Below are 26,766 nucleotides of genomic sequence, written 5' to 3'. Positions count from 1 at the left end.
GCATCCTGATGTGTGTGACCGAGCTATAGGCCAGCTGCTGGGGGCCAGGCCACGGTCTGCCCTGCTCTCCTGACCTCAGCACTGCTGACACTTGGGGTGGGATCCTTCTCTGGGGTGGGGCCGTTGTTCTGTGCACTGTAGGGTCTCCACCCACCAGATGCCGGTAGCATCTGGGACAACGCAGAACATCCCCAGAGACAGCTGAATTGCCCGAGTTGAGAAGCACTGCTGTGTACAGATGGAGGTAAAAGGGGTTTGCAGGGTCGGGTCGTCTGGGGCTCCCTCCTGTCACGAGGGTCCCCACGCGCACTGCAGGCGTTGATGGGCTCCCTGGCGAAGAAAACTGTCTTTCCAGGTTTAACCTCCTGTTCCCTCTAAGTTCAGCTTTTAAAGGGGTAAAGCCCATGGGGTAAAGCCACAGCTCTGAGAAAAGCAGACAGCAGATCTGTCTCCTTTCCTTCCAGACCCTGCAGGGTGGTGTCTGAGCTGAGGACAGACCTGCTTTGTGGTAAAATGAGCTCCCACGAGCGAGCATGCCAAGTCCTGCATGTCCTAACTTGAAACAGATGGCAGAGGGGTGCCCGACACCGAGTGGGCTCCCTCCAGGGGCAAGTCCTAAGTCCCTGCAGTGCCTGTGTTCAGGGCCTCCGCAGAGACAGCCCAGAAATGCACATTTGCATCCGGAAGAGCCATAGCGGTCCCTTCTGAACTCGGGACAAGTCTCTGTGGCGATTTCTAAGGAAACAACCAGGCCTGGCGTCCTGGGGATAAGAGGGAATGTCTTCGGGATGTGAGGGCCCACCATCTCTCTGGTTCTGCGATTACCAGCGCGGGGCCTAGTGACCTCATGCGTCTGGTATGCGGTCTCAACACACTGCGACTTTTCAAAGCTGATCTAAAAATATCCGGTTGGTGCTATTATACGTCCCTTAGAGGAGGAGGAAATGCTGGCCTGGCACCCGAAGCCAGGGGAGCTATTGTGTAGCTGTTCCCGGGGCCGTGCACTGCCTCCAAGCACAAGGGTGGCTGGTGTGCCAGGTGGATCATGTGGGGCTGGGGATGGATGGAAGGGGTGAAGCGGGACCTGGGTGCCAGCAGTGATGCGATATGATCTGGCACTGGCGCAGGCGTGGCCACATGCTCATGCTGTCTTCCCATCACGTCAGACGATCCACGGCTCTGGCAAAATGCTATTCGAGAAAGGCCTCTACTTTCTTTGAAATGCTTTTTTTCCCTTTTATAATATAAAAGACATGTTTCTAACATAAGCTGTACACTTGGAAAAAAAGATAGAACCATGCTAAAAGTTTACCTAACGAAAGGAAAAAACCATAAAGAGATGACCCATTAATTCAACCCCATCCCCAAGCATGGTTTCTAGGTAAAATGAACGAAGCAGCCGTACCCCGACTTCCTCAGATCATGTGCCCCCTCCAGGTGGCCCCCCCCACCCTGACAAGGATGCCAAGAGCCAGGGGATGTCTGGCTGTCTTCTAACTGCCTCTGCCTTTGAGGTTCTCCTTTGGGGAGACTAAAAAAGCTTTTTTAAATCAAAGACGTCCAGGGTTGGGGACTTCGCTGGTGGTCCAGTGGTTAAGAATCTGTCTTCCAATGCAGGCGACACCAGTTCAATCCCTGGTCGGGGAACTAAGATCCCATGTGCCGCGGGGCAACTAAGCCCGCGCGCCAGAACTAGAGAGAAGCCCGTGCACCTCAATGAAGCGAAGAGCCTGTCTGTGCACCACAACGAAAGATTCTGCATGCTGCAACTAAGACCCAACAGACCCCCACCCCAAAAAAAAGACATCCAGGGTTGAGCAGCCTACATAGCCAGGAATTTCCAGACGGTACATTTTCTATCTAAACAGGATGGCTCTTCTCTCTGTTGGAATGCGCAGTAAGTATTTTAGGAAGAACGGTGATACAACATCAAAGAATGACCTGTGGTGTACACCAGCCCCACGCCAGGAGTGCTGTGGGCTTGTGACTCTTTCCTTTGCTCGAATTCCTCTAAGGGACAGACCTGCCTTCCTCATTTCCGATGAGGAAACTGAGGCACAGAGAGGTCAACTGACCTCCCCGAAGTCTGCCCCGACCCCCAACCCACACCATGCCCGTAGCCGCTCAGTCCCTGGTCCAGGCTGGTTCTCGGAGCTGGGAGCCAGGTGAGCAGGCCTGAGACTTTTCGGGGCATCTGTCTGCCCCGGCAGCCCGGCAGGTGGATTCCCGAGCCTTGAGTTCACACCTGGTCTCTTGTGCATCCCATATGAAAACCGGACAAGCCTTGAGATGGACTGCATTAGGGAAACAGTGTTTTGCTTTCCGATTTCAAAACTGAAAAGCCCCACTGAATGAGCTCACCAAGGCAAACGTGCTTGCTATCTCCTGTGTTGACAGTTGACCCCAGAGAAGGGGTTTCCCTGGAGAGAAGTCCCTCAGCCTCACCTTGCACAGTGGTGGTCCTTCCAGCCAGGCGGAGGTGGCCTGAACTGGGATAACTCCTTTGCCCTCAGATACACCTGCAGCCGTCCTCACTTGCTGCGGTGGTTTCGTCTTGGTTGTGGGGTTGGCCTTCTGTTTTCCTGATCGAGCCGCAGGGACCTCCCTTCCCAATGGTGTGGTGCTTTTGTACGTGTGGTTTCATTCGTTCACTTGACAACAATGTATTGGTTGGCTGTCGTTGTGTCTGGCACCGTTCTAGCCTCAGAGAGCCCCCTCCCTGGTGGTGCTCCGACAGGGACACCCCCTCCACGTCCACCTTGGCCATGGCTCAGATGTCACCACCTCCCGACACCCTGGAGGCTGCCCACTGCCTCTCATGACCTTGACACTGCCCCTCCCCCTGCGATGCCACATCTGGGCGGAGCCTCTGCTCCCCACCCCGGGACCACAAGCCATGCCATACAGGACTTCCGAATCTCTTGTGTCCAGTCAAGGCCAGAGAGGAGTGACCACTGTTGCCAGGAGAGGCTGCGAATGGTAAGAGAACACTAGCAAATATTAGGCCACTGTGAAGCCTAAAAATGGGGCTGAAAGGGAGACTGTCTCCCGCTCACCGGCCTGCAGGAGCCCTCTTGTTCCAGCCCTGGGTGTGGGTGCAGAAAGGCAACACCCGAGGGTGACTGGGAACCAGCCCTGGCACGGCAGCCCCACCGCTGGAACTCGGGCTATTTTATTTTCCCAAGTGCTCTCCAAGTTCCAGGCGTACCTTTCTACGTGAAACGGCGCTCAGCCCATGCCCAGATCGTGTCCATTTGGGGACACAGGCGACTGCCGGACCCGCAGGAGGAGAGCTGGGAGGCGTTCCACGGCCCGAGGTGCCCTGGAGATCTGCTCTGCTGTGTCTGCTGAGCAAACATCCCCAGGGGCATCCAGTCAGGCTGGGGCTCTCCTGTGTGGAAATGCCAGGAAAATAAACCCCAGGTGTGTGCGGGGTGGAGGGCTACTTCCTGGTGAGAAGCCCAGGAGAACAGCTCTGCATCGGCAGGGGATTCGGACAAATTAGTTCACTGCTCTTGAGTTTCAAGTTCCTCTCCTGTAAAACGAAGGGGTAAACCCCTGTCTTCTCAGGTTGTTTGAGGACGAAACGGGGCCATCTGTGTGAGCCAGGGGTGGGCCAACTTGTTCCATGAAGGGCCAGCTAATAAATATTTGGGGCTCTGCTGCAACAACTCAACTCTGCTGTGGGAGCGTGAAGCAGCCACAGACGACCCGTACGTGAACGGACGTGGCCATGGGGAGGACACCTACGTGATGCCCAGGATGGGGGGAATGCGGGGTGGGTGGCGGGCTTAGACATTGACCTCTACCGGAGTTAGCAAATTACGGCCAGCCACCTGTTTCTGTGTGGTCTGTGAGCTAAGAATGGTTGTCACATTTTTAAACGCTTGAAAAAAAAATCAAAAGAATATGTCACAACACATGAACGTGATATGAAATTCAACGTGCAGCCACCATGAATAAAGGTCTGCTGGCGCACAGCCGTGTCTGTTTACGGACGGTCTGTGTCTGCTTTTGGACTATGGCAGAGTTGAGTCGTGGTGGTGAAGACTGGTCCAGCAGAGCTGACAATACTGACCCTTGGGTCCTTTACAGGGTAGGTGTGCCAGCCACTGTTCTAGAGGCTCTCGGTTAAACGTCCCCTTCTCCCAAAGGGGGCCAGGGCAGTGCTGGGGCCGGGAGAAGACTCCAACACTCAGACATGCAAGGTGAGCATGACAGGGTGTGAGCGTTGCCTGGGCTGACTGGTCTCCCCCCAAAGCGCTGTAGGGACACAGAGAAGCAGGACCAGGAAGCATGGAGGACAAAATGGGCCAGTGGAGTCACAGGCTCAGAGGGGCTGTGTGGAGAGACAGAAAAGCTCCCTGGGGGCTGGGAGCGGAGGGGGTGGGAGGTGGGGAAGGGAGAAGCACGGCCGATGTGATTTCCACAGAGCTGCTGTGCAGAGAACAGATGGAGGGAGGTGGATCCAGGGAGGGTGAGGACAAGTATGACGGTGGGAAGGGGGTGGCGATGATGGTGGTGAGAGGCGGTGGCTGTGGGGAGGAAGATGGGACCCCCGACCCCCTGCCAACCCATGTAGGTGATAGCTGCAGGCTCCGTGGGCCTGTGGATGCCGGGCAGGAAGTGGAGGAATCACCCCCAACCTCATGGCTCCCCAAATCACAGATGAGGAAGTGGAAACTTTCCAGGGCCTGGCTGACATCCAGCCTTAGCCTGGGTTCTGTTCTCTTCCTGTTGCCCACGGGGCTTGAGACACCTGGCAGGCTGGATGGACGGACAGACGGGTGGATGGAGGCACGTAGAGAGAGCCGAGTGCTGACAGGACATAAGACTCACCCAATCTCTGTGCCCCCAGTTTGTAACAGGCTCTGTTACTCTTATCCGGAAGGGCACTGACTGTCAGCCACAGATGGACAGAAACGCTGAAAACAAGGGCTCCTGGGGTCAGAACAAGGCCCTTTGAAATGGACAGATTCCTACCAGGGGCTGAAGTTTCATGGTAAACTGTGCCATGGAGTGAGTGGCAGGGAGGTGGGGTGATCGAATCTTAGAAAAAAAAAAGAAAAAAGAAGTCCAGTATGAAACAAGTTATTGTATCTCATACTTCACTGAATTTTGGTTTAGGTTATAAATGAAACCACGTGTAGATCACAGAAAGAATAAAGAACAAATTAAGCTTTGATGGGGGAGGGTCTTGCTTGGTTCTTACTGTACCAAAAATATTTGAGGGATTCATCAAGATCCCTGAGGGCTCATATTATCCATTTGATACCCAAGTCATTCTCTTTGGGGTTTACTTGGTTCTTTTTCTCAGGTTTTAGAGTTGGGAAATTAATTCGCTTACTTTCATTTGCTCATATTTATGGATATAACGTGTTTACGGCTATGAATTATCCTCTCATAACTGCTTTAAACACATCTCATGGATTCTGATAATACACAGTTTTGGTCACTGATTTCCAGAAAATCCACAATTTTGGTTTTTAACTTCCCCTTCATCCAAGACTTAACAGAAGGCTAGTTTTTCTTAAAAAAATTTTTTTTCCATATGGAAGGGCTTTAAAAAATTAATTTCTAGTTTTATTGCATTGTTAAGAGCACTGACTAATAGTTCCCATTTTGGAAATTCTAGATGCTTTCTCTGTGACCTGATATAGGAATGAGTTTTGTGAATATTCCATGAATACTTAAGACTTATTCTCATATTGGAGTGAAGGGTTTGCAACACGGCCACAAGATCTGCCTAAATGTATGGTTTGGGCATCTTACATCCCTGCTTATTTGCTGTCCACTCAATGAGCCTTATGTTATGTGTTTGTAACTATTTCTCCCAGTATCTTTTATAATTTCTGCTTTGTAAAAGCAGCTGCTGTGTTGTATGATGCATAGATGTTGACAACTATTATACCTTGAGAGTAAATTGAGGATTTTAGCATTATGATGAATCTTCTTCATCATGCGACATTCAGAGGCCTGACCTCTACCTTTTACACATCACAATTGCAGCTGTGTTCTACCCTGTTTCTATCTGCCTGATACATCTGTGCCTGTCCCTTTACTTTTAGCTTCCTGAACTACTTTGGTTTAGTTGTGTCTTGTTCATAAAGCATGGAGTTGAACTTTGCTTTGTGAGTCAAGCTGAAAATTCTCTCCGTTTAGGCAGAATGAACCTGTTTAGATTTAGCAACACGATGGACTCATTCCCTTCTGAAATTCAGGCTTCCATCACTAGCTCTCTTCCCCATCTGCTGCTTGTGAGTGTGGCTGAGTAACTATACGTCAGAGCAATTCTCCAGGTCACTTTTGATGACTTCCTGAAATCACGCACCTTTTGCAAGCTTTTTCAACCTCACTTTGCAACTGATTTGGTTTGCATTTGTGTGGTGGGATGCATCTGGGAGAGAGGACCCACTAGGCCTGGCGGACTGGAAGGAGCCATACTTAGGCTGAGCCAAGTGGGGAGTGTGAGTGGAGGGCTTGTTCCGTAAGTGGCGGCTCATTATGGAAGGTTTCATTTTAGGATGATGTTTGTTTCCCTACACAAATCCCAAACTGCATGCATGGTGCTGCTGATGAGAACAGCAAGGACTTCTGATACTTTCCATGCAGCAGAACTAAGCATTGGCATACGTGAGGAAAGCTGAGCCTCCAGGGGTGGGCTGGAGGGACAGTCTGTGGTCTCCAGAGCTCCCTCCACCCTCCCTACAGGTGCTGTAGCCTCTCTCCAAACTCTTGGGGAGAGGGATGCCCCTTGGGGCCCCAGGCTCCCCTTGGGCCCACCCTCCATACCTGGGGTGAGCAAACCTGTCATCCTGGGGCTCCCTTGATTACAATAGTGGGGAAGGAGAGTCAGAATTGTCAAGATTCCCCCGGCCCCCACCATGAGTCACCACTACCTTGCTGCTCTGGTAGGTTACGGTGAGAGAGAGAAAAGGTTGAGAATCCAAGTATGAGCTGTGGGGATTTGTTAAAGATACAGACTTGGGGGCTTCCCTGGTGGTGCAGTGGTTGAGAGTCCGCCTGCCGATGCAGGGGATGCGGGTTCGTGCCCCGGTCTGGGAAGATCCCACATGCCGCGGAGCGGCTGGGCCCGTGAGCCATGGCCACTGAGTCTGCGCGTCCGGAGCCTGTGCTCCACAACGGGAGAGGCCGCAGCAGTGAGAGGCCCGAGTACCGCAAAAACAACAACAACAACAACAACGAAAACATAAAAAAGATACAGACTTGGGCCTCAACCCAGACTTGCAGAATTTCTGGAAAGGCTAAGGAGTCAAAATTCCTAAACCAGAGCCTGAGGCTATTCTGATTCCTGGAAGGGTGAGAACTATTGCCCTAGGGTTTATTATGAGAACGAAGTGTCTCTAGGGAGAAATAAAGCAAGAGGATGTCTACTTACACCCCTCCCTCTTTCTTGAACACCTGGAGTAGGGGTCTTGATAGTCTACAGTGGGACAGAGCAAAGAGCTTCATGCTCAGTGTACTTAGTTTAATTAGACAGCTTTCCTCACGCTTAGCCCCAAGAGACAGGAAACTTTCATATTCCAGGGTTTCACCGATATCAGCCACTCCCCACCAGTACCCCAACCCCAGATGGGTCCAATTCACATCCTGACTGCCACTCGGTAGCCTTGTTCAGCCAGGCACTGTAAGGCGGAGGGGAGAGGGAGAAGAAATCAGGCCCCCGTGATGATGAAGGAACAGGCGCAGGAAGAAAAATCATTGCCCAGAGCCACCTCTCAGCTGTGATTCCTCATAGTCCCGAGAAGCAAGGGATTATCTAGGAAACTGGGCTCAGTGGCTTGGTCCCAGTCCTGACAAGAGGTTGTGCTTTGTTCTGATGTAGGCCCGGCTGGGAAGCCAGTACCGTGGACACCACCCCGGCTGCTGGACACTGTCACCTGTACACACCAGCGGGGCCACCAGCTGGAGCCCGGGCAGTGGCAGGAAATATTTCAGAGGAAGAGACAATAGGATATGGTGATAGCGAGTATGCAGGTGATAGAGGAAAGCACCAAAGACCAGTGGTGATGGCTCAGCCGACCGAAATGGAGAAGTAGGAGAGGGCAGAGGTGCGTGGGGTCAAAGTTCAGTTTGCCAGGACCTTACCTGAGATTTGCATCTCATGGATGTGGTGGGATTTTGTCTAAGTGTGTGTGTGTGTGTGTGTGTCTGTGTTGGCCGGGGTGGTGGGGGTGGGGGGGGTGGGGAGGGGGGTCCACAGACTATGCCCCACAGGCCAAATCTGGCTTGATACCTTTCTTTTCTTTAATAACTTTTAAATTTTAGCACAGTTTTAGATTTACAAGAAACTTCTAAGAATATTACAGAGAACTCCCAAGCACCCCACACTCAGTTTCCCCTACTGTTAATATTATGGTGGCGCGTTTGTCACAACGAACAAATGAACCAATATTGACTGACATATTATTCTTAAACTAAGTTAGCATTTCATTCGGACGTCCTCATTTCCCCGCCTAATGTCCCTTTTCTGTCCCAGGATCCCACGTTACATTCGGTCCTCACATCTCCTTGACGGCTCCACGCCAGGTTTCTCGGACTCGTTTTTTGAGATCTTGACAGTTTTAAGGAGGACAGGTTGAGTATATTGTAAGATGTCCTTCAGTGTGGGTATCTTTGATGCTTCTCTCCCACTGCCTGTTTTTTGCAAATAAAGTTTTACTGGCAAACGACCCCACCCGTTTGTTTACGTATTGCTTTTGCTCTGCGATGCAGAGTGAGTAGCTGTGAGCTAAGTAGTGACAGAGACCGCTTGGCACTAAAATCTGGAAATGCTAATTAATGTGGCCTTTTACAGAAACAGTTTGCAGATCCCTGGTATAAACTACCACGTCAGGGCTTAAGCTTAAACTGCCTGATCCAGGATACACTCCACGGGAGCAGCCACTGCAAACCCGCTCTGGCCAATTTTATTGTCACTCAACCTTGGGGGAGGGTTTTGCCAATTAGCATAATGAATGTTCCACTTCGAATATTCATGGGTGGAACCGGTGATGTTCAAGACAAGTGGCTGGAGGAAACATTCTTCCCACACTTGCTTGAGAAATTCCACCTAAGAGGGCCTGTTCCGTGGGGACGGGGCTCAGGTCTGACTTCAAGCCAGTCCCACATCCTGCTGCTGGATCAGGGGCTGGGGTGAGGCCCTGGGAGATGGAGCTCAGGTACCCCTGGGGCCACCCTAGAGGCCAGAGCTGATAGGACGGGCTCTAGAATGGCTGGGCTCCTGTCTGCCCACTGCAAGATAGATGGGAAGGAATCCGAGGGGTGCATGTCGTGGGACCTGACAGGGAGCGTTCCAGATATGTACAGCCCGCTCTGCATTTCTGTTTGAATTGTGCTAAAATTCATATAACATAATATTCACCATTTTAATGTATGATTCAGTGGCATTTGACACGTTCGCTATGTTGTGCAACTGTCACCTCTATCAATTTCCAGAACATTTCATCACTCCAAAAGGAAACGCTGTCCCCGAGAGCAGCCACTCCCCATCCCCCCTCCTCCAGCCCCTGGCAACCACTCATCTGCTTTCTGTCTCCTTGGATTTGCCTGTTCCGGACACTTCATGTAGATGGGATCATAACTATGTGGCCTTTTGTGTCTGGCTTCTTTCACTCAGTGTAACGTTTTCGAGGTTCATCCACGTTGTAGCGTGTGTCAGTGTTTCAAGCTTCTTCATGGCTGAGTGATCTCCATTGTATCCACTCTTTGAAAAGGGACAGTAGGAGCAATGGCCAGGCCTGCCTTGGTGGGTTACTCCATCTTCCTTGGGTCTGGGGAAGCCACGGCTGGTGCTGACCTGAGTCCAGGAGGATCACTGGGTCCAAAGGCCCTTTGATGTCCCCAGTGCTCTGGCGTAAAGGGCTTCCAGTCACCTCTTTTTCAGGTGGATGCGATCCTCCCTCCGACCCTCTGTCACAGGCCTGCCCCAGCCTTCGTTTCTCTTGTGGGGGGGCCTCTCCTTGGCACCTCCCATCTTCTTTATGGGGCAGCTCTGGAACGGGTGCAGAAGGCTGCCCATGCTCAGGAGGGCTGGATCCCCATGAGGTGTCCCCCCAACCTCAGCATTGCCAGGGCCTCATCCCAGGGCGCACTCACTCCCTGCTCTGTTATAGCTGAAATCTGGGGCTGCTAAGCTAGACTAGCTCCTGCAGGAAACAAATGGGCCCTGAACACCAAAGGGCCCCTCAGAGCCTCAGGGCGTGGGGCAGGGAGCCACACTGTGCTGGTTCTGTGCTAGGACTCTGCTGGCCTCGTGACCTTCTGGAGCTCTCCTCTGCCTCTCCCAGGAGGCTTCGGGGTGGCCTTTAGATGATGACGCAGGCGGGTGCAGCATGTGTAAAGGCCCTGGGGCAGGAGATATCAGCAGGCAGAGCAGAGAGGTCAACTTGCTGTAGGTCACACAGCACATGCACTGCTGAGTCGGGCTTCCTGGCAGAGGTGGCTCTTGGCCCAGAGGACCTGGAGGTGGTAAATTCCAAGGGGAGGGACACAGTCACATGCTGAGGGGAAAGAACTGGTCCAGGCACTTTGGCAGAACTGGAGAAGTTCCCTCTGGGGCTTCAGGTCCTTGTAATCTTCTCTCTCCCCCTCCCCACAGTCTCACCAATATTCACACCTCCAATAAGCAGCTCTGTCCCTGCAGTGGCTCCTGGATCCACACAGCTCCCTGCAGACTCTGTCCAGAGCCCCAGGCCTGATTTTCAACTGTACATCCTAAAGGCCCCTAAACTAGAGTGGGTTTCTCGGCCTCAGCACTACTGGCACTTGGGGACGTACCATCCTTTGCAGAGGCGCTGTTCTGTGCACCGTAGGATGTTGAAAGCATCCTTGGCCAACCAAAAAAACATCTCCAGACGTTTCCAAATGTCCCCTGATGGCAGAATCACCCCTGGCTAGGAACCGAGCGTAATTCAAAAAGATACACGCACCCCTACGTCCATAGCAGCACTATTCACAATAGCCAAAACCTGGAAACAACCTAAATGTCCATTGACAGATGAATGGATAAAGAAGATGTGGTACATACATACAATGGAATACTACTCAGCCATGAAAAAGAAAAAATAATGCCATTTGCAGCAACATGGATGCAACTAGAAATGATCATACTAAGTGAAGTCAGAAAGAGAAAGAGAAATACCATATGATATCACTTATATGTGGAATCTAAAATATAGCACAAATGAACCTGTCTACAAAACAGAAACAGACTCACAGACATAAAGAACAGACTTGTGGTTGCCAAGGGGGAGGGGGGGGTGGGGGAGGGAGAGGCTGGGAGTTTGGGATCAGCAGATGTAAACTATTATATACAAGATGAATAAACAACAAGGTCCTACTGTAGAGCACAGGGAACTATATTCAATATCCTGTGATAAACCATAAAGGAAAAGAATATGAAAAAAAAGAACGTCTGTATGTGTATAACTGAGTCACCCTGCTGCACAGCAGAGATTGGCATGACATTGTAAATCAACTACACTTTAAAAAAATTTTTTTTTTAAAATTGGCTGCCCTGGAGATCCCTGGCCCCTCAGGAAGGGCTAAGTGGAAGTGTGTAAATACTCACAGGTTGCTGTGACTTACTCTCTATTAAAGGGGTGAGGATACCATCTAGCGTATCCTGATAGCTCACATCATGGAAGGTTTTGGGTCCGGGCGCCTGACCACTGCCAGCGGGTGGCCATTTCCCCCTCCACCCAGGAGGAGCCTGTCTACAGCCATGAGCTGGGGTCGCAGGGCTGGTCAGTGGCTGGGCGGTTGGCCGAGAGCCTTGGGCTTGACCCCTCGGCCTTTCCAAAAGACGGATCACTTCTGGGCCTCAGGTAACTGAGGTCTTGCTGGGCCTGGACTTGGGAACTGGCTGCGGCCAGCAGCGGCTGAATGACACAGAAGGAAACTTCCAGAGGGAAACTCCCCAGTGATGCTGGGGACAGGGCCCTGAAGCCACTCCATCCTGGATAATCGCTAGGAAACAAATAGGCTGCCAGGCGCTGTGGTCACTCGATGCCCGGCTGCATCCCTGCCCCAAACAGTGAGGCAGATGTACCTGATAGATGATGGCCGGACATCCCCACCCACCACCCAGCCCTGGTGCAGCAAAGTGCCCAGAATATTCTGAAAGGGCGGTGGCCATGGCAGGGATGTCCTGGGCCCGGAGCTATGCTTTGCCTTGTAATCAACTCTTTTTGCAAATTCCAAGGAAGCCTTTCTGGTTGCTTAAAATACACCCATAATTTCACTTTTCTCTTAGATGCAATGTTCCCAAAAATATAACTTCCACTTTGGTCTAAAATAGGCTTAGATTACTGCAATGCGTCAGGCTCTGCCCTTTTAGGCAGCAGGCCAGAAAGGCAGCCTCGCGGGTCTGCAGGGCACGGGAGGGGCAGAGAATGCCGGTGGGCCACGGCTTCCAGGTAGCCGTCCCCTCCCTAACGCTTCCAGGGTCCCCTTGATCAAAGGCCTAGGCACTCACGGCTGTAGGGCACCCCAATCCTCTCCACACCCCCAAAGACAACCTCTTACCCTTCTGTACCCCCATCCTGCTCTGGTGTGGCCCTACTTCTCAGCTGCGCAGTCTCTGGGCTATCTGTCACTCTGCCCCCGTTCCCTCCTTCCGATCCATGTGGCGCCTTGTAGCAGCTCCCACCATTTTCCACGTCTTGTAACATCCTTGTGGTGAGCTGGGAACACCCATGCCTGCTAATACGTACTAAGCACCAGGGCTGGCAACACAGCCACCCCAACCCCAGGCTACGAGAAGCCTGCCCTAACGTTCATCTCTCTGGCTGAATTATCCCTCTGCCGTGAGCTCCAGCACATCCTCCTGGGCACACATCTGGTACCCCAGACGGTAGCTTCCTCCAGGGGTGCTGTGGCCCTGAGTGTGCACCTCTGGCCTGGCCCCATCAGCCCCAGCGAGTTCACGCTGCCTCTCCTGGCAGCTTGTGGAGGGAGGGTCCAGGGGTTGGGGTGGGGAGGGTGGGTCCGGGAGGCATTGGGGTCTTGCTTGGTGTCCTCGTCCTACTGTGCCCCGGCAGACCGTGTTGCCCTGCAGGCAGGATGCAGGTGGTCTTAGGGCCCAGGGTGCGGCTGGAAACCCTTCGAGGGCCCCTCCTGGATATGCGAGATTGGGAGGGGCCCACACACAGGTCCCACTACCCCCAGCCAGAGCTCACACACCTTGGCTGCACAAGCGCTCCCAGCTGCCTGTGGAACAAAGAGCGCTTGAGCAGGAGAGGGAGAGCTGAAAGGTGAACTTATGAGATGAACTTCTGGGACATCTACATCCAAGTCCCTCTTTTCTGACCCCTCAAGACCGCTTTCAGACTCCCCTGTAGATAGATGTATATTTATGAATATAGGCACACACATGTGGCACAGACCAACACAGAAAATTTGAGCTGGTGACAGGAGCCATCTGGAACGCGGGTGGGAACCTGGTTTCCTTATGTTTGGGAAGGGAGAGCAGAGCAGAAGACAGAAGTGGGCACAGAGAAAGTAACTGGAATGTTCTAGCATGTTCTGTGGGCACAAAGTACAAGGGGTCGGCAAACCTTTCCTGTAATGGGCCAGGGGTTCAATATTTTTGGCTCTGGGGGCCATACAGTGTCTCTGTCACAACTGCCCCACTCTGCCTTGAGAGCCACCACAGACAATATGTAAATGAGCAGGTGTGGCTGAGTATTAATAAAACTTTATGCGTAGAACCAAGCAGATGTAACCTGTGGGCTGTAGTGGGCCAATCCCCGCTATACGCAAAAAGAAATTATACTTCCAATAGGGGAAAAGATACTAAAAAAACCAACCGTTATCTGAACAAAGCAAAGCAAGGCACCAAGGTGCAACCAAAAGCTTTAACAAAATAATGTCACGATTTTACGCAAGTGGGTGGATCACCACGCATGTTCCCCGGCAGCAGAAACCACCATGGCAGCCCTGGTTTGTTTCCTGTTGGGGAGACACTTAAAGAAGAGCTGAACCACAGTGAGCACCTGGCGTGAGGTTCAGAAAGTCACCCCGCAGGAGGACGGGGTGGAGGGGATGACAAAATTCCCGTGCATAGGGACCAGCACGAACTGCACCCAAAATCCACTACAGCTCTTTCATGACGTTCGCCTGCGAGAAAACCCGCAGGGAGTGCGTGACTTCTCAGCTCTGGGTGTTACCACGTGAGTGACTGCTTTTTTTTTTTTTTTTGAGCAGCTTTTCGAATAACACTTGAAGACTTCGCCCCAAGTGTGCTTGGAAGACCAGACTTGGATGGAAAACCTGACCCTTGCATCCAAGCATACTTTGTTGGTGGTGAGAAAGACGTGAGGTTTCTGGTGGTGGGTGGGCAGTGGCCGTTCTCCTGGCCGTGGCTGGCCACGGGGCAGGAAAAAGCGCCAGCCACCCGCTCCCGGAAATGAAGCAGATCGCCAGCCAGAAACTGCGTCCCCACCCGCCACCCACCCCTTGTCAAGCTGGTGAGACAGAACTGAGCACAGATGGGTTGACGTGGAAGTACAACAGCACGATGTTAACCCCCAAATTTGAACCTATTTGGGTACAGGACACCTGTAACACTGAAATCATTCTTGGCCTGCAGTCGGCCTCAAAATTCTTCTCGACTGGGGTGATTCTGACCCTCAGGGGACACTTGGCGATGCCTGGGGACATTTATAATTGTTCTGACTGAGAGAGGGGGTGCTCCTGGCATCTGGTGGGTGGAGGCCAGGGATGTTGCTTAACACCCCACAGTGCACGGGGTGGTCTCCACCCCAGAGAAGGATCTGGCCCCAGGTGTCAGCAGCGTGGAAGCACAGCCTTGGCCCCTCTGTGTTTCTGTCTGCAAGGCCTGAAGCTGACCCCACACGAGGCCTCATTCACCCTGTCATCCTCTGTGGGATCGGCCCTCCTGCTGTCCCCCTCCTACCCTGGATTCCAGCCTCAGCTCTTGCCCGCCCTCGGGCTGCTCTGCCAAACCAGGGCCCCCCAACGACTTCCCCAAACATCCTGGGGAAGCCACTTGGGGCACAGAAGCAGCCGGAAATTCGATTCCTCCCTCCCTGCAGCTGCCCTGGTGGGACAGCCCTCCAAGGCTCTCAGTGATCCGCCTTCAGGCCCCACGGCATCCTCTCCTCCATCCTCGCCTGTCTCCCTCTAACGCTCATTCTCCCGGGAGCCCACCCTGGCCTGGCTCTCACTCCCCTCCTACCCCTGCATAGATTGTTGACTCTGATGTTCACAGTGCCGACCTTCCAGCCACCCGGTCTCGAGAACAGCCCAGGTCCAGCTGAGCCTTGACCATTGGCTGGGGGTTGGGGGATGTCTGGCTGGCACGTCTCTCCCTGGAGCACCCCAGGCTGCTGCCTCAGATCTCCCGAGCCTAATCCCACTGCCTCCCCACCCAGCTGCCTGCTGACGCCCAACTTTCCCATCAACAGACCAGAGAAACACCCCAAAACGCAAAGCAGACACAATCTGGGCCCCTGGGGCCCTAGGACCCTGGAGACGGACAGATAAGCCCCAGATAAAGGTTCCCAGCCCAGATACCCCTCTTGCTGTAAATGCCCTGGCCCCCTTTGTGGGTTCGGCGTGGGGGTAGGGGTGCGACATCCGTAACTTGCCTCCTTCTGACCCGATCCAGAGCCTCCTCCCTGCCGGGGCCCATGCCCCCAGAATGGTCCCCAGAGGCCTGTCCGTGGCCCCATGCCCTTTTCTCAACATTCACTCCTCCCGGCAAACTTACCTCCTCCCGTAGCTAATGAGCAAGGCTGGGAGGTGCCCCAGCTCGCCGCTTGCTCCTGCGTGACTGGACAACCTCTAAGGCCTGACAAGGCTGGGGTCAAGGGGGTCTTTGTGCTGCCGGCGCATTCCTTGGATGAAGCACCCCAGACCGCAGTCCTCGCAAGCGTCCGGGGAGCAGATCCCGACAGCGCTGTGCAGCCAGCTCTGAGCCCGCCTCCTTCTCCCCCCTGGACTATGTCTGCTCTGATCTGATACCTCGGCTCGGGGAGCCCGCTCTGCTTTCCGAGGCTTCGGGTGGCTTGCGCCACACATTCCCTTCTCACCGCTCCCGAATGCCAGCCCCCTCCTGGCCACCAGCCTCTTCGCAGGTGTGACAGCCCCATGTAGATGGATGACACAGATGGACGAACCTAGGTGTGTCTGCCCGCCCCCGGCCAGCCCTCGGCACGCCCGGGGGGCCCCCCCGCACACCTGGAGCAGGCTGCTGGCAAGGGCTCCGCTCTCCTCCCCGGCTCAGCTCCAGAGTCTCCAGTGGGATCACCTCCACTTCCGCCCCACACCCTCCACCCTCCCGTTGTTGACGGAGGGGGACACTGATGGGGGGGACGCTGGCCTGGCTGGGGCAGGGAGGGGGTCAGGACTGAGGAGAAAACTCAACTGCAGAGTCAGCGATACAAAGGATTGAAATCCTGAGAAAACTGGTGAGAGGTAAAAAAAAAGGTGGTCTTATCCATACAGTGGACGATTAGCCAGAAGAAGGGATGAAGCATTGACACATGCTACAGTGTGCATAAACCTGGAGAAAAACCAAGCTGAGTGCCAGGAGCCAGACACAAAAGGCCACATCTTGTGTGATCCCATGAAATGTCCAGAACAGGCAAACCCACAGAGGCAGAAAGAAGACCAGTGGTTGTCAGGGGCAGGGGGAGGGGCGACGGGGAACGACTGCTAATGGGGTCTCCTTTTGAGGGTGATGAAAACGTTCTGGAACTAGATAGAGGTGAAGGTTGCACAACACTGTGGATCTGCTAAAAAATACTGAATTGTTCATTCGAAATGGGTGAATTATACCTCAACAAAGCTCTTAAACAGAAAACCTAACTGCATAAGGAACACCCCTGGTTCTGGAACCTTGTGTCACACCGGTTGAGTGGCTTTGCCCGTGTGTCCCCAGTGACGGGCAGAGACTGGCCCATCCTCATCCTGTGGGAGGGAAAGACATGTTCTGGGCAGATGTTCCTGCGGGTAAAGGTCAAGGTGAATGATGGCATGTTGGTTCAGGGTGACCTGCTCGGGTAGGCCGGCCAGTGCTGACAGAGGGTAGTGGGAACAGACCCAGTGGCCTGAGGGGTGGGCGGAGACTGGGCGAGCCTGGGGTCATGTGACACTGGGTCTGTGGGGCCCTCAGTGGGGACTGGTGCTCAGGACCAAGGCCGGCACACATCCCAGTCCCAGGACAGGCTCCTTCAGGGCCCCCGAGGTGGGTCAGGGGCAGCAGAGAGCTCCAGGACACCCTCGGTCCCACGCCTTGCTGTCCTGGTCGCCAGCCTCCTATGGGTATGCCAGGCAGCTTGGGGGGGCCACTATCTCCCAGCCTTCTCTCTCTGCGTGGGCCAGGCCACAGCAGCTACATGGAGGTCCCGAAACCTCGGCCTCTGGCCGCTTGGGAAAATGGCCCGGCCAGCAAGGATCCTCGTTTCATTTCTGCTTTCGAAATTAAAACCCTGTGCGCGTTGGCAAATGTCAGTGGCGTGTGTTACAGTTCAGGAAGGACAGAGAGAACACTGGCCTAAGCATCCTCCACCCTCAGCCCTGATGCCGAGGCAGAGGGGCACGTCCTGGGTGGGCCTTGTGGCCAGCCTGGTGGCTGATGCCGGGGCAGCTGCATCACAATGTCGCCAGGTTCTCAGAGGGCGCCCGGCATGGGTAACGGACCCCAGACTGCGCTGCCCTGGTGAGCCTGCCTTCTGCACCTTCAGTATTTCTGACCTAAGGCAACACTCCTGCACAAATGTCGCGTTTCTGGGGGCGGTTCAGGGGGCAGGCTACAGGGTGGCCGAGTGACACCGTGTGAAACAGTGACAGTAACAGTTAACTGCAGTGGGCGGGCAGATCAGCTGATTGGAACCGGCTTTCCACAGTGCCGCCTTCCTGTTTTCTGGTCAGAATTGCACAGCAAGTTTGCAACCCCTGCCTGGGGGGGCGCCCGGCGACACCCAAACCTCAAAACAACTCAACTTCTCCTTTCAGGGAGCTGAGAAAAAGTCCCGATAGGTTTCCTGCGGCCCCAGCCGAGCTGAGAGAGGAAATCTTTTACGAAGGCGCAGAGGGGTACCGTGAACTTAGGCTCAGGCTGGGTTCTAACGGTGGTCTGGCTGTGGTTGCCTGCAGTGTCGCCTGGGGTACCCACACTGTACTGGGTCGACTTGTGTCCCTCAAAAAGATATGTCCAAGTCCTGATCTCTGGAACCTGTGAGTGGGACCTTCTTTGGAAATAGGGTCTTTGCAGATGGAATTAAAGTAAGGATCTTGAGGTGAGATCATCTTGGATTTGGGGTAGGCCCTAAATCCAATGACGGTGTTCTTGTAAGAGAAAGGAGATTCGAGATACAGAGGCAGACGGGGAGAAGGCCATATGGACACAGAGACAGAGCCTGGAGTGATGAGGCCACAAGCCAAGGAATGCCAAAGGGTTGCTGGCAGCCACCAGAAACCAGGAGAGGGACACGGGATGGATTCTCCGTCGGAGCCTCCAGAAGGAGCCAGCCCTGCCTACACCTTGATTTCAGACTTCCGGCCCCCAGAACTGTGAGGGAATAAACTCCTGCTGTTTTAAGCCCTCCACCTCCACCCTCGCCCATTGACAGTACTCTGTGATGGCAGCCCCAGGACATTTGCACACCAGCACACCTCTCTGGGGCTCTGTTTTCTCGTCTTTAAAATGAGCAGAGCTGTTGTGAGTCCTCAGAGAGATGATGGATGAAGACTGTGGCACCCAAAGCCTGACACACAGTGGGCCCAAAGGCACGGTAGCTAATTATTCCTGTTGTTAGAAAGTAACTCTCAAGTGAGCTCAGAATGCTTGGGACTTACTTACGGACAATTTCTAAACCATCAACACTTGAAAGAAACGGTGACTGGGTCTTGTGGGATTACAAGCTGTGACTAAGGCAGCTGTTCTCACCCAGGGGAGATTCTACTCCCAGGGGACACTTGGTGATGTCTGGGGACATTTTTCGGTTGTTGCCACTGGGGGGAGGGGATGCTACTGGCATCGGGTGGGTGGAGGCCCACTGCGTACGTGATGGCCCCCAGCCCAGAGACTGACCCGGCCCCAGACGTCAGTGGTGCTCTGGCTGCAAAGCCTGGCTCTAAACTAAAACAACCTTCTCCCTTTTCCAAATGGTCGCCTCAGGAAGCACATTTATGGCTGTGACGTGGATCTGGCTCAAGCCTGTTTTGGAAGCTGGCATGGGCACCGCCCTCCAGCAGCTCCTAACCCCTGGGGAAATTTGGCCTTGCCGGCTCACACTGCTGAGGCTCGAGGGAGGCAGCCGGGCAAGGTCAGAGGCATCTGACTCACGAGGTGCAGACACCCGCCACGGAGGTGACTAACGGCCCTCGTAGAATGTGCCAGAATCCTTCGGGGCAACGGCAGGGGAGGAGCATGGAGGCCAGCAGGAGGACGGATGGGCCCCCAGGATCACCAGTGGCGGCCCTTGGGGAAGAAGATACAAGACACGTCCAGCTGTCACTCGGCGGGGGACTGCTGCGGGCTGACTTGTGTCCCCCCCGCAAAAGGTTCGTCTATATTGACCTGACGCTGGAACCTGTGAACGTGGCCTGATGTGGAAATGGGTCTTTGCTGACGTAATTAGTTAGGATGAGGTCATCCTGGATTGGGGCGGCCGCTAAAACCAATGATGACTGGTGTCTTTACAGGAAGAGAAGGCAATATGATGACAGAGGCTGGGATTGGAGCGACACAAGCCAAGGAGCGCCCGCCTGGAGCCCCCAGAAGTGGGAAGAGGCAAGAGAGCATCTGCCCCTAGAGCCTTCGGAGGGAGTGTGGCCCGGCCCACACCTAGACTTCAGACTTCAGGCCTCCAGAACTGAGAGAGAGTAAATCCCTCTTTTGCCGCCACCCAGTCTGTGGTACTTTGTTAGGGCAGAGCCAGGAACCTCATCCCGGTGCCCTGGATGGTCCTCAGCTAGAAAAGGAAGCTGCACCGCGGGGCCAAACCTGCCTCCTCGCTGTGTTGCACTGAAACCTTGGGGCTCGGCATCTTCATCAAACCTTGTCACACCCACCCGCGTGCCCGGTTCTGTGAGGGGTGAAGGGCCCACTTGGCAAAATGCCCCACTCGGTAAATGCTGGGTCCGTCCTCTCGTTCCTGTCTCCGATTTCTAAAGTCACTCAGTGCCTGCATTGTTTTATCCCGTCATAGAGCACCTGTTATGGGCCCCAGCCATTGCTGGGAGGACAGTGGGGCCATTGGTGGTTTCACGGCAGCTGAGTTCCAGAGCTGGGATGGAGCCAGATTGAACCTGGGACACCCTCCGTAGCTCCCATATCACACAGTGCCCACCCCATGATCCTGCAAGGCCCTGAATGATCTGCTGTCACCTCCATGTCCCCATCGCCTCCTGCTCTGCCCCTTGCTCACCTCACTCTGGCTCCTTCCCGTGCCCCCCAGGGCCCCTGACTTTCTTCAACACGCCAGGCACGGTCCAGCCTCCCGGCTTTGTGCACTGGCCGTGTCCCCCTCCCAGACGCCGCATTGCTCACCCCACCCACTTCCGGGCCCCGCTCGGCATCACCTTCTCGCCTCCTGCCCCCTTACCCCTTCTTCTGCGAGCCCGCCCACTGTTCTTATCAGCTCTTAGCTCACAAGCGAGGCCGCTGTTTCTCTTGCTGCCTGCCTCCTTGTCACCAGGCGGCAGCTCCCTGTGGGCAGGCCTCTGTGTCGATTTTGGCCACTGCATAGCCAGTGCCAAGAACGGTGCCTGCAGGCGGAATATTTGCAGAATGAATGGATGATTAGAGGAGGGAACGCATGCAGGGTACACAGCACTGAAGAGAAAAGCGTCCGTTCTGCGGCCGGATCACTAGGTAGTGTTTGAAATGCTTGCGCAAAAAATGACAATGAATCTTTACATTACATGTATAGGAGAAGACAGATATAGGCCGTGCGTGCTGGCACGGGGCCAGGCTGTACAGCCCCAGCTCATTTCTTGCTCATGATCTCAGAGATCGTCAGAGAGGAAGAGGAACTGAAGTGTATTCAGCTGGCACAGCCCAGATGGGATTTCAGTGAATTTCAGTAAGAAGCTGGAGGTCAATGCTTCAGGGAGGGTGGGACCCCTGAACCTACCCCTGCTCCCACCCCACCCCGAGCCCACTCCTCGGACAGAGGGTCTGGGGTCCTGCGGATGGACAGACTGCAGCACACCCAGCAGGTGTTACTCAGCAACATGAAGATATGAGGTCTTGAGCCAAGAAAAGACGCAGAGGAACCTTAGTACTAGTATTTAGTACTAAGTGAAAGAAGCCGGTCTGAAAAGACTACAGACGGTATGATTCCAGCCATCCAGCATCCTGGAAAAGGCAAAACTATGGAAACAGTAAAAGGATCAGTGGTTTCCAGGAGCTGGAGGGAGGGAAGGGGATGAACAGGCAGAACACAGGGGATTTTCAGGGCGGTGGAACCATTCTGTGTGATACTCAGGGTGGATACGTGATATTGTGCATTTGTCCAAACCCGTAGCAGGTGCAACACTGAGTGAATCCTAATGTACACTGTGGACTTCAGTTAATAATGATGTGTCAATACTGGCTCACCAATTGTTTTTGTTTTTGTTTTTAAAAACCTGTTTCAAGAAATAACATGCCTTTTTTTTTTTTTTATTGCGGTACGCGGGCCTCTCACTGTTGTGGCCTCTGCCGTCACGGAGCACAGGCTCCGGACGCGCAGGCTCAGTGGCCATGGCGCGCAGGCCCAGCCGCTCCACGGCACGTGGGATCTTCCCGGACCGGGGCACGAACACGTGTTCCCTGCACTGGCAGGCGGACTCTCAACCACTGCGCCACCAGGGGAGCCCTCACCAATTGTTAACAAATACAACATGTTAATGACAGGGGGAAGAGCAGAAGTGGCAGGAGAATACGGGAACTCTCTGTACTGTCTGTTCAGTATTTCTATAAACCTAAAACTGCTCAAAGAAATAGAGTGATTTATGTCATTATATTTAATAAAATTTAACTATTTAAGTTACATACTTAAAATCATTTAATCACTGCAAAATCTTATTAAAAGCAGAAAGAAAGCAAGCAGAGTCTTAGACCCCAAACCCAGAGGCGCACACCCCGGGCCCATACGCGGCCCTGGCCCTCACCAGGTGACGACCGTTAAGTTAGTTCTGAGACGTGGACGCATCTTGTCCTAAGACCCTAAGAGTGAGTGATCACTGCGATCACTTCCACTGCCCCCATGTCCAGAAGGCTCACCCACAGTGACACATGCGTGACTCCTGTGGGGTCTGGCCAATGGGAACACTGGAGAGGGCGCAGGAAGCTGGGGCATTTCCTCCCCCGCTGACTCTTAGGCACTGCCAAGCAGCCCCTCCTCTAGCCCGTCCCCAGCCCCCAGGTCTGAACTCACCTTGCTGGCTTCCTTCTACCCCACGGTCCCACTCCCTGCCAGAAACACCCCACAGTGAACTATTCAGTTTGGACACGCCATCCTTTTCTTTCTGGGACCCGGAGTGCAGACTGCCACCCCTCCAGACGTTGGGAGTACGTTAAGAGGACATCAAGGCATTGATCAGGCCTTGTTATTTTCTCTATTCTGATGTTTTGACACCTGGGGTCTGGCTGACCCTGGAGGGACTGCCCCCGCCAGGGCTGGCCGAGTCCTAGAGAAAGCAAAGGACTCTCCTACCAACACGCCTTCCGAATACAAACCAACCATTTCAGAGCCTACACCGCCCCCCACCATTATCACGTTCTCACACTCAGGGCTACTCTCTCCCTGCCCTGATTACCGCAGGGCCAAGTACCAGATAACCAGGGCAGCCTTTATGCTCCCAAACTCTGAAATTATTCAAACTAGGCACCCTAAGCCTGCTTACCCTGCCTCACCGGACCCTTCCCGTGAAAACCACGACAGACTCCTGCCTACACCCTCCCCTGGCTCCTGCTGCCTCCTGCTGAGCCCTGGTGCCTCCCTGTGTGGCCCTGCATGGAATGCCAAGCCTCCTGTTTCTGGAAAACGTGAGTATAACTGTTTCCTCCATGGCCGTCATCTGAACGATAACCAAACCCAGGCGTGAAGGCCCCTCCGCCGAGCAGTCCCGCTCACCTCCAGCACCGGACCAGCACCGAGGATGGTCCTCTCGACGCCGCTGGCGTAGCCCTTCTGGCTCAGGGCGGTGAGGCAGTGGATCAGGAAGTTGGTGCTCTGCGTCTTGCCGGAGCCGCTCTCGCCTGAGATGACGATGCACTGGTTGACGTGCTTCCGGAGCATGGCGTAGTAGGCGACGTCGGCCAGCGCGAACACGTGTGGCTCCAGCTTGCCCAGCTGCTGGTTCTCGTACATCTTCACGTACTTGGGGTTGTAGATGGGGAGGAACTTGAAGGGGTTGACGGCCACGAGGATGCTCCCGGCATACGTGTAGATCTTCTGCTGCAGGAAGCGGTGTTTGAGGTTCTTCAGGAGGTTCTCCTCGGTCAGTTCAGGGAGGTTGCACAGGTCATCAAAGTCCGCCTGCGGCCGAGGCAGGAGGCCACGCTCCACCAGGCGCCGGGTGGCCGTGGCCTGGGACACGAGCTGCATGTGCACGTACTTGATGGTCCCGTCTGCGTTGCGCTCCTGCAGCAGGAAGTAGTAGCCGTCCTCCTGGGGGTGCTCGTCCTGCGCCCGCCGTGGCCACAGCAGCACACGGTGTACAGGCGAGTCGTTGGCATCCAGCACCCACTCCTCCCCGCCCGTCTCCTTGACCTCCACCAGCACGTAGCGCTTGCTGCCGTCCAGCTGCAGGCTGGCGATGGCGTCCTGGATGACGTCGGATGTGGTGCTGTCCTTGGTGGCTGTCACGCGGCACGAGGCCTGGCACGGGGTCTGGCTCTCGCTGGTGGCCAGCTGCGGGTAGATGTGCAGGTGGTAGGCCGCCTGCCCCCGGTGGCCGGAGCTGCCCGCCTCTTTCACACTCATCCTGCCGGCGGCCTGGCCTCAGCATGCCTCCCGGGCTCGGGGCGCGCGTCCTGGAGCTGGAAGGGAAGAGGGTGGCAAAATCAGAAGGGCGGAGGTGGGGGTGGGGGGACACTGACATTCACCTCTGGACAGACAGCCTCAGGCCCATGGCCTGACTCCGTGGGCTCTCTTGAAAAGCCAGAAGGGCCGAAGAGCCTTATCTGTCCTTAAACGTGACACTCACCTAAGGTCTGTAGCTCCTGCAGAGCGACATTGCCAGGCCCCTCCTGCCAAGATCAAACCCTTCCCCTGGAGTCTGCTCCGTCCCAGGCCCCGTCCCTCCCCACCAGCCTCTCAACCCTCAAGTCCAATGGCCGCAACCACCTCAGAGCTCAGCCCTTCCTGGACTCGCCTCTCTTGACAAAACCTCCCCTGGCAGATCCCTAAGTGGATGAAGACGCGGCCCCATGGGCCTTGGTTATGTCCCCAAACACATGAGGAAGGTTGCGAGAGGAAGGTTGGGATGAGCAAGACTGAACCTGCCCCGAAACTCAGGGACCTTGAAACCCCCGGGTACCTGAAACCCCACTGAGGAGGATGAACTCAGGGAGGGCCCCCAAAAACTCGCTCGAGAGAACTGCTCAGAGTGCATTTGCTTCCAGAACCCACAACCCCATTCCAATCATGACAAGAACATCAGCCCCAAATTGGGGGCATCCTGTGGGACGCCCGGCAGTCCTCGCCAAGACTGTGAAGGTCATGAGCAACAAGGAAAGACCAAGGAGTCATCCCAGGCAGAGGAAACTGGGGAGACATGATGACTCAATGCAACAGGGTTCCCTGGACAAAATGCATTTGCTCCTAAAGACATTTCGAGAAAGAGAGAAAAGGCAGCCAGTCCTGGCAACAGCTCATTTTGTGTCTTGGTGCAAAAGGCAGAAAGGCAGTGTGGGTCACGTGGGGGCCCACTGTGTGCCACCCAAGCGTGACTGAAGATAAAAAGATGAACGAGACCTTGGCTCAAAGCCCAGCGGGAGAAGCTAATATGCAAACAAATGTGAGAGAACATCAACCATGAGCGTGAGAAGTTACTGTTCCCAAGAGCCAGAGAAGGCTTTAGGGGAACAGTAACATCTAAGAGGGGTTCTGAGGGATGAAGAGGAGTTCACAACGAAGCTCTGCCCATTCATGTACATACTGTCCACAGCTGTCTTCGTTATATCAGCATAAGTGAATAGTCACAACACAGATTAGTAACCTTAAGACCTGGAAAGTTGAACGTACTTATTTTCCAGTCTTTTGTAGAAACAGTATGCAGACCTCTGCCCTGGACAGAAGCATGACTCAGAGGCTGAGATGATCTGGGTTCTGGGAAACTGAGTCCCACAGCAGTGTTAGGAGGGTGGGGGATGGGTGAGGCTGAACAAAACCAGACATTATGAAGCTGCTACAAACAGGTAGGTAGGTAGTGGCAACAGGTAGGAAGGTTGGGGGAGATGGGAGTATTTAATTTTCTAAACTTTCCTCCAAATTATTAAGTAACTTTGGTATATTTCCTTCCAGTTTAATAGATGTTACATGTTTTAATAAAACCTGAATTGCTCTTAATGTGGTATGTTGGTACAGATGAACATTTCTCCGTGCCATGAAATACGCTTTGAAACATGATTTCTGAGTCCTTGGACGCACATCTTCGTGTTCAAGTCTGAGCACTTCCTTGGGATCAGTTCACTCATGTAGAATTAGCAGATAAATGGATGTGAACGTTGATAAGTGTCTTTTTTCAAAAAGCCACAGTATCCTGCAGAAAAATTCTATGAAACGGTGGGGCTCATCTACTCTGGAAACACTCCGGCAGTTTCTTTAAAAGTTAATTATATACCTAGCATGTGACCCCCTCCTAGGAGTCACTCCTAGGACTTAAGAGAAATGAAGCAGATGTTCATACAGAGATTGTACATGAATGTTCTTTTTTTCTATAATTAATTAATTTATGGCTGTGTTGGGTCTTTGTTGCTACACGCGGGCTTTCTCTAGTTGCGGTGAGAGGGGGCTACTCTTTGTTGCGGTGCGCGGGCTTCTCATTGTGGCGGCTTCTCTTGTTGTGGAGCACGGGCTCTAGGCGCGCGGGCTTCAGTAGTTGTGGCTCACGGGCTCTAGAGCACAGGCTCAGTAGTTACGGTGCACAGGTTCAGTTGGTCTGCGGCACCTGGGATCTTCCTGGACCAGGGATCGAACCCGTGTCCCCTGCATTGGCAGGCGGATTCTTAACCACTGCACCACCAGGGAAGTCCCTCCATGAATGTTCTTAATGGCATTGTTTCTAAAAGTCCCAGACTAGCAACAACCTGAACGTACACAAACCAGTGAATGGACGAATAAACCACCATACAATGGAACATGACTCAGCTGTGAGAAGGGACACAACACAAACGTCACAACAGCATGGAACAACATGGAACAATCTCAGAATCTGTGTGCTGAGTGAAAGACAGAAGGCGAAAAAGAGTACCTATAGACCCAGCAATTCCACTCCTAGGTATGGACCCAAAAGACTTAAAGACAGGGATTCAAACAGATACTTGGACACACACGTTCACAGCAACCCTATTCACAATAGCCAAAAGGTGGAAACAACCCAAATTTCCATCAGCTGATGAATGGATGAACAGAATGTGGTCTATCTACAGAATGGAACGTTACTGATTCATGCTACAATGTGGATGAACTCTGAAAACATTATGCTGAATGAAAGAAGACAGAGACCAAAGGCCACATGTTGTATGAGCCCATTTATATGAAACGTCCAGGACAGGCA

At 53.7% G+C, this 26,766-nt stretch overlaps 1 protein-coding gene across 11 annotated transcripts in view; it reads right to left on the bottom strand.

Annotated features, from left to right (window-relative positions):
* The window catches only part of MYO9B (myosin IXB), an 89,215-nt gene that overhangs the window by 47,611 nt on the left and 14,838 nt on the right, over positions 1 to 26,766 (bottom strand). For all 11 annotated transcript variants that reach the window (XM_079916714.1, XM_079916721.1, XM_079916718.1 and 8 more), the window contains exon 2: positions 23,118 to 24,025. In XM_079916714.1, coding sequence (XP_079772840.1) covers positions 23,118 to 23,969 — 852 coding nt within the window. In that variant the 5' untranslated portion in view covers positions 23,970 to 24,025. The remainder of the gene's footprint in view (positions 1 to 23,117; positions 24,026 to 26,766) is intronic.

Source organism: Stenella coeruleoalba (genome assembly GCF_951394435.1).
Source record: "Stenella coeruleoalba genome assembly, chromosome: 3".
Classification (NCBI taxonomy): Eukaryota; Metazoa; Chordata; class Mammalia; order Artiodactyla; family Delphinidae; genus Stenella; species Stenella coeruleoalba.
The sequence above is the reverse complement of the archived record's forward strand: the minus strand, read 5'-3'. Positions and strand labels throughout refer to the sequence as shown.